Below are 7,323 nucleotides of genomic sequence, written 5' to 3'. Positions count from 1 at the left end.
TAAGGATGCCTTTGTTTACCTTTAATTTTTGTGTTTGTAGTATAAAAACATAATAAATAAAATATTTGATAATACATCAAATTGTATTTTATTTTGTAAGGCCTAAAAAAATTGAGCTTGAATCATAGTTGTTATGAAACATTTTTTTATATGTTTTTAAATTGAGTTTTAAAAAATGTTTATTTTTTCGTTTTTTAAAAAACTTTAAGAGTTTTTTTATTTTTTATTTATTTTAAATTAATTTTTTTATTTTTTAATATCTTAATGTAAAAAAAATTATTAAAAAATAAAAAAATTATTTTAATATATTTTTAAATAAAAAATACTTTAAAAAATTACTATAAATATATTTTCAACCACCACTAATCAAACATTTTATGCATGATACCCAGTATAGCTACACCTTTTTTAAAAAATAAAGCAAACAAACGCGTTCTAATAGACAAAGGACCGTGACTGGTGTTTTTCACGTGGTTTGGCTGTTGCCTGCCGTGCCCAGCTGCCTCTAGCGACCTTGACTTTGAACGACCAGTCAGAATCAAGAACTATTTATTCCTCAATAATTCCACGCCAGGAGGCGCTGATAATGGATAAGTGTTCCTGGACATTTCGAATCTTGACAGCAATGATTGTTTTACTTTTCTTCCAATTCAATTGGTGAAATTACAGCCAATCCCTGGGTTCCGAGCGAAGTGGCTCACATTGCAAGTTATAACGGTTTTTTTAATTATTTTTTTATTTAAAATTATATTTTTTATTTTAGAAATTTTATTTTTAAGATCAAAAGTTCTAAAAACTTAAGGTAAAAAATAAAAATATTAAATTTTTTAAAAATATTTTTAAATCACAAAATCAATTAATATACATAAACAAACAACAACAACGTTGGAGTGTTAGGCTAAAACATAAGAAAAAAGTGATATCTTATAAGAGCATCTCAATGAAAATGCTAAATAAAAAGTTAAAAATTAAAATATATATATATATATATTTTTTATTTATGTTTGTTTTACGTATTTTAATAAAAATGCTAGATAAAATGTTATTTTACCACTTCTCTAACAAAAATACTATTAATTATATATCTTGTAAAAAATAATAAAAGATTAATCATTGTAATAATATTTTTACTCAAACCTAAGTTTTCATAAACATTAAAATTTAATTAATAATGTTATTCACACAAAAAGAATTGTATTATTCATGTTATTTTTACATTTAAAAAACAATGAAAAACTTGTAAAGAAAAAAATATATGGAGATCCTCCAAACTTTGTTGATTTACAAAACCCCTAGCAACATACAAAACAAGGGCTACATTCTTCTTTCCCCCCCTTTTATCACGATCACTCTAGAATCGACCACAAAATCCCATAGCATCGTGCTTGTGAAGGACATAAAAAGCTAATGGGGTGTTGCTTGCCCTTTCCGTTTGATCTTCTCACTACTTCAGATCAATTTTTTCATGGGATGGTGACAAGTTTTGTCTGAATGTTCAGGAGAAAAGTTATGTCCTAGTTTTACAGATTTGGCAATGGAGTCTTTCTTTTTTGGGGACCGTACGTTGTCTTATGGAAGAGTAGAATCCAACAGCCTATGCCCCAAGTTTTTAATACTTTGAATATAGGTTTTGGTGAATTTATTTCACTCGCCATTTTCTTCTTCTTTTTTTCTTTGATGGCAAGAGATGAGATGTTATTAAAAATCAGAGCACCCATGAGAACTCCTATAACCACCGCACCAGCCTATCAGTTTCCACCAGGCCTCAGCCCCTCACCATAGCCAGAGTTCCATCCTGTCACATACCCAGAGACCTTCACTTCCTCACAATTCAGAACACTTAACTCTCTGCCCTCCTCTCTCTCTCTCTCTCCCCCTCGTTGTATGTGCCAATGGTCATCAATAACTGAAAAAACCAGTTATAAAACCTTGAAAGAAAAAGAAAAGAAAAGAAAAGAAAAGAGAAAACACCATACCATGTCAACAAATTCTATCGATGGGGAAGCAAACACAGACCAAGAGTCTCTTATAATTCCTCTCCTGTCCCCTCGAAGATCATTTATTAACTCCACTTCTCAGGTTGCCATCGTTGGAGCTAATGTCTGCCCCATCGAAAGTCTTGATTATGAGTAAAACCAACATGCTAAAATCTCATCTTTCATTACTTTTCTCTTTTTTAGGTTTATTTGACTTAGATTTTTAAACCTTTTTTTTCTTGTCTCTTTTGATAGGATTGCTGAGAATGAGTTCTTTAAACAAGATTGGAGGAGTCGTGGAAAGATGCAAATATTTCAGTATGTGTTCATGAAGTGGTCGCTTTGTTTCTTGATCGGACTGATTGTTAGCCTTGTTGGGTTTTTTAACAATCTTGCTGTTGAAAATATTGCTGGCTTGAAGTTTGTGGTCACCTCCAATATGATGATGGCCAACAGGTAATGCTTTAGTAATTATAGTAACCTTGGTTTCTATCAAAGTTTGGAATTCCTTTCTTCTTTTTTAATCCTTTTCATGTTTTTTGGGAAAGAGGAGAAAAGAATTTGAGTTTGAGGAGAATGGGAATGCTATTTGATGCATTTTTTTTAATTATTGTGTAGGTTTTGGATGGCTTTTCTAGTGTTCTCAGTTTCTAATTTGATTCTTACCCTGTTTGCATCCATCATCACGGCCTTTATAGCACCAGCTGCTGCTGGTTCAGGTGTTCCAGAAGTTAAGGCTTACCTGAATGGTGTGGATGCACCAGGAATTCTTTCCTTGAGAACTTTGTTTATTAAGGTGAGATTTGGGGAGTTCTTTCTTTCAGTTTAGATTGCTTTCAACAGCTTGGGTTCTACAACTTGCATTGACTCACTATGTATTCTATATGGTAATGGAGGTGCCCATTTATGGGTTTTTTTTTTTTTAATGATGAGTGATTTGGCTAATTTGATTTCTTGTTGAAGTTTTTTGCGGAACTCATATCTAATTTAAGAGAAATTTGTTGTATGCATAGCAACAGAAAGTCATATATTTTTGCTCATTTTGCAGATTATTGGAAGCATTTCTGCGGTTTCCTCATCTCTTTTTGTTGGAAAGGCAGGGCCAATGGTGCACACTGGAGCTTGTGTTGCAGCATTGCTTGGTCAGGGTGGATCCAAGAGATTTAAATTAACATGGAGATGGCTTCGTTTTTTCAAAAATGACCGAGACCGACGGGATCTTGTAACATGTGGATCAGCTGCTGGAATAGCTGCTGCCTTCCGTGCCCCAGTTGGAGGTGTGCTGTTTGCACTTGAAGAAATGGCATCTTGGTATGTTTCTTACATAGTAAATGCTATTGAACTGAGCCTTCCTTTTCTGTTGCTATTATTGTAGCTTGTCATGATTGCGATTTTTATCACAAGTTTTTTTGAAGAGTACTTATTTTCTTGGTATTGAAAAATCATGTACCAGGATGAGTTTCCTCATCATTTTCTTGTAAATTTTTATCAGTGTATTCTCAGATGAATGACAGAAGAATAACAGGATGTCCACCTGAGCAAATAGTAACCTGGATCAGCTAATAGCCTCCCCTCTCTCCTCTAGAATGGACTGATCTGAATTACAAAAAATTGCTAAAGTTTGCTGCCTGTTATCAATTGACTATCACTTTCAATGGCTTGTACATGTTGATTCACGGACCATGTTAATTTTATCTGTTACTGTTACTTCTACATTTATATTGCATCTATATGGACATAAAAATTTGCTCCTAGGAAATGTGTTTGAATTGAAAGTCTTACCAATCATCTCCATCTAGTTCCTGTCTGGTTGGAGCAAGATATCAAGGCTTGAAGCTGAAATATTTCTTCATATCAACGCAGCAATTGGTTATTTGGCTTAATTTTTGATGTCCATCAGATGTCATGAAAAATTCGTATGTACTTATCTTCAGCATTAATGTCAAGATATTCTTCTGCAGGTGGAGAAGTGCCCTTCTTTGGAGAGCTTTCTTCACAACAGCAGTAGTTGCATTAGTGCTTCGGGCTCTGATTGACGTTTGTTTAAGTGGAAAATGTGGGCTATTTGGAAAAGGAGGGCTCATAATGTTTGATGTGTATTCAGCAAGTGTTACGTACCACCTTATTGATGTACCACCTGTGCTCACCCTTGGAGTTATAGGAGGCATATTGGGAAGTTTGTATAACTTCCTTCTAGACAAGGTTCTTCGAATTTACAATCTCATCAATGAGTAAGCTCTCTTCAGCGCTGTTTTAACAAAATCAGTGTCCAATATGACAACATATGATTTCTGAATAATATTTCTTGATATTTTCCCTTTTCCAGTAAAGGCGTTGTTCACAAAATTGTACTTGCTTGTGCAATTTCCATTTTCACATCCTGTCTTCTTTTTGGACTACCATGGCTTGCCTCTTGCCAACCCTGTCCATCTGATGCATCGGAAGCTTGTCCAACAATAGGCCGGTCTGGTAATTTCAAGAAATTTCAATGTCCTCCAGGACATTACAATGATCTGGCTAGCCTTATATTTAACACAAATGATGATTCTATTAGGAATCTTTTCAGCCGGGACACCAACTCTGAGTTTCACTATTCGTCAATTCTCATATTCTTTGTGACCTGCTTCTTTCTTAGTATCTTTAGCTATGGTATTGTTGCCCCCGCGGGTTTATTCATACCAGTTATCGTGACGGGTGCATCTTATGGACGTTTTGTTGGAATGCTTGTTGGTTCACACTCAAATCTTGATCACGGCCTCTATGCTGTCTTAGGTGCTGCTTCATTTCTAGGCGGATCTATGAGGATGACAGTTTCTCTGTGTGTCATTATTTTAGAATTGACAAATAATCTGTTGCTGCTACCCTTGATAATGCTTGTTCTTCTTACTTCCAAGACTGTGGCTGATGCTTTCAATGGTAATATTTATGACCTTATCATGAATGCAAAGGGTTTTCCTTACCTAGAAGCTCACACCGAGCCTTATATGAGGCAGTTGACAGTTGGTGACGTAGTTTGCGGTCCACTTCAGATCTTTCGGGGCATAGAACAGGTTGGCAAAATAGTACATGTTCTAAGAACCACGAGGCATAATGGATTTCCCGTAATTGATGAGCCTCCGCTTTCTGAGTCTCCAGTTCTTTATGGTCTAATCCTCCGTGCTCATCTACTTGAATTGCTAAAGAAGAAAGCTTTTGTGCCAACTCCAGTGCCAACAGGCACTGATGCCTTCAAGCTGTTCTCTGCTGATGATTTTGCAAAGAGGGGCTCAGGCAATGGAGACAAGATAGAGGATCTGCAATTTACCGAAGAAGAGATGGAGATGTTTTTAGATTTACATCCATTTACGAATGCTTCACCTTATACTGTTGCGGAGACAATGTCACTGGCTAAGGCTCTCATACTTTTCCGAGAAGTTGGTTTGAGGCACTTACTGGTGATACCCAAGATATCTGGTGTAAGGAATTCTATCCTCGCTTTTTGTTTTTTTAAATTTCTACTTGTAGCTTACACAAATTGAAGGCACTTTACAACTTGTTCTGCTCTTGATATTAATTAATGTCTTGTTGATTTTGTCTCCTTGATCATGTATGTTCTGCTAGATCTGTAATCTCCTCCTTTTTTCTTCTCGCTCCCTTGAAAGCTGTATTCCCTTCAATCATGCTCAATTAATTTTGCCTTCCTGAAGTTTGCATGTGATTTGTACTTGCACTGTAAATTGCATGCAACAAAATACTATTTTCCAGTAATTATTTATTCACAAAACTATTCCTGCTGCAACACACTGAATTACCATGCTCTAGCAAATCCTCGTTGCAGATGATTTCTTCTATCACTTTTGTTCTCCTTTTGCCTTCAATTTACCTGCTATTTCAGTACACCTCGTTTCTGGTGTGCCTATGAGATTTCATATGGGATTACTTGTTGGTTGCCTTTTCTTTGTCCTCTTTGTGGATGTAATTTTCGCGCTTTTTTTTTTGTGTCATTACCTGTAGCAATGAGATCAATGTCACTCTTTTAGTTAATGTGAGATAAGCTGTCTATGTTTTAATGTTATTTCTCCTTCGCTGCAGAGGCCCCCTGTTGTGGGTATATTGACCAGGCACGATTTCATGCCAGGACATATACTTGGTCTGCATCCTATGCTGATTAGAAGCAGGTGGAAAAGATTAAGAATCCGGGCACCTCGTTTATTCAAACTCTTCTAGAGCGTTGGAGTCAAGCAGACAGAGCTCGCCCTTGAAAATGATATTTGTTCATTCTCTTATTTGAGCTCCACAATATGGTATCATGCTATCACTATTTTCGAACTCTTTCATAGAAACCAGAACTAAAGATCAGATGAGAACATTCATTAAATCATTCGGCTGTTTATAGGTAGTATGATGAATGTGGTGAGGTAAATCATTGTTTCATGGTTTCATTGATAGCCAGGGAGACGTTGTGAATAAATGCAATTGCCCTTTAGTGGTTTTTTTTTTTTTTCCTGTTCACTTTGAATTATTTATTTTCTTTGTTTTACCAGCCTGAAGCCATTGAGACGAGTTCATAATGATCCATGGATTTATAGTTTACAGGATGGAACCTGCGACACTTGATTCTTTCAAATAAATCCTTACTGCAGTTGGTGATACATGGTAGGATTATTTCAAGGATCACCGTCTCGTTCTGCCATGTTTAGGAGTTCGAATTTTTTCTCATGTTCAGCCAAAGCATATAAAATTATAGGATACAAGTCTGTTGAAAAACATCTTTCCTACCATCTCACAATAAAAATAATTGGGTAAGTTGTATATAAATTTATCCACAAACTCTTATCATTTTTCTGGCTTTTCATGCTTTGCTTCACCCAGTTTTCAAGGAAATACAAGGAAGGAGGACCGAAAGTTGAAATTGAAGCCAGAAGCTTGTCATCATTCATCAGGCAGGCTAAAAATTTATCTGAATATCAGAGATACTGTATAGCTAGGGCAACGGATGATTAGGGAGACAGATTATTCATGTGAAAGTTCACCATTAATTTATAGCTGACTCTCACTTAACCCCCATGACTCTCACTCAGCTTCCCTCTACAAGCTGTTGCCAAGACGGCTCTCTACCTATCTATTCTTTCTGCAATCGGCTCTACTTTGCTCATACAAATGATGCCTATTTATAGTTGAAAACTAACGCCGGAAGCACGTTTTGAAAGGAAAGAAATCTAATAACTCGGGTATAGTCTCAATCAATTAAATAGTTTTTATAAAAATAATATAATTATCAATTGGAGGGTAAAATTATAAATAATGAAAATTTTATAAAAGAATTTAAGAAAAAAACTAACAAATTTTAAGAAAAAATTAAATTGAA

The 7,323-nt window shown here is 35.3% G+C and overlaps 1 protein-coding gene across 3 annotated transcripts; it reads left to right on the top strand.

Moving 5' to 3' along the window:
- Positions 1–1,314: 1,314 nt before the first annotated feature.
- On the top strand, positions 1,315–7,087 carry LOC105122659 (putative chloride channel-like protein CLC-g). Of its 3 annotated transcripts, XR_841730.1 has the most exons (9): positions 1,315–2,129; positions 2,232–2,432; positions 2,595–2,772; positions 3,025–3,287; positions 3,938–4,207; positions 4,303–5,431; positions 6,048–6,259; positions 6,500–6,611; positions 6,828–7,087. XR_841730.1 is itself a non-coding variant. In XM_011021908.1 (7 exons), exons 1-7 carry the CDS (start codon positions 1,885–1,887, stop codon positions 6,180–6,182), a joined length of 2,421 nt encoding a protein of 806 aa, XP_011020210.1. In that variant the 5' UTR covers positions 1,315–1,884; the 3' UTR covers positions 6,183–6,456. The 3 variants fall into 3 exon arrangements, 1 of the variants encoding a protein (XP_011020210.1); XR_841729.1 differs by lacking the exon at positions 6,500–6,611; XM_011021908.1 differs by lacking the exons at positions 6,500–6,611; positions 6,828–7,087 and having other exon boundaries at positions 6,048–6,456.
- The last annotated feature ends 236 nt before the right edge of the window (positions 7,088–7,323 follow it).

Source organism: Populus euphratica, unplaced genomic scaffold (genome assembly GCF_000495115.2).
Source record: "Populus euphratica unplaced genomic scaffold, PopEup_1.0 scaffold20.1, whole genome shotgun sequence".
Taxonomy (NCBI): domain Eukaryota; kingdom Viridiplantae; phylum Streptophyta; class Magnoliopsida; order Malpighiales; family Salicaceae; genus Populus; species Populus euphratica.
The sequence above is the reverse complement of the archived record's forward strand: the minus strand, read 5'-3'. Positions and strand labels throughout refer to the sequence as shown.

Coding starts and splice junctions, on each gene's coding strand:
- LOC105122659 (XM_011021908.1), top strand. CDS start 1,885: ATGTGCCAATGGTCATCAATAACTGAAAAAACCAGTTATAAAACCTTG. Junction 2,433..2,594: donor AATATGATGATGGCCAACAG/GTAATGCTTTAG, acceptor ATTATTGTGTAG/GTTTTGGATGGCTTTTCTAG. Junction 4,208..4,302: donor ATTTACAATCTCATCAATGA/GTAAGCTCTCTT, acceptor TCCCTTTTCCAG/TAAAGGCGTTGTTCACAAAA.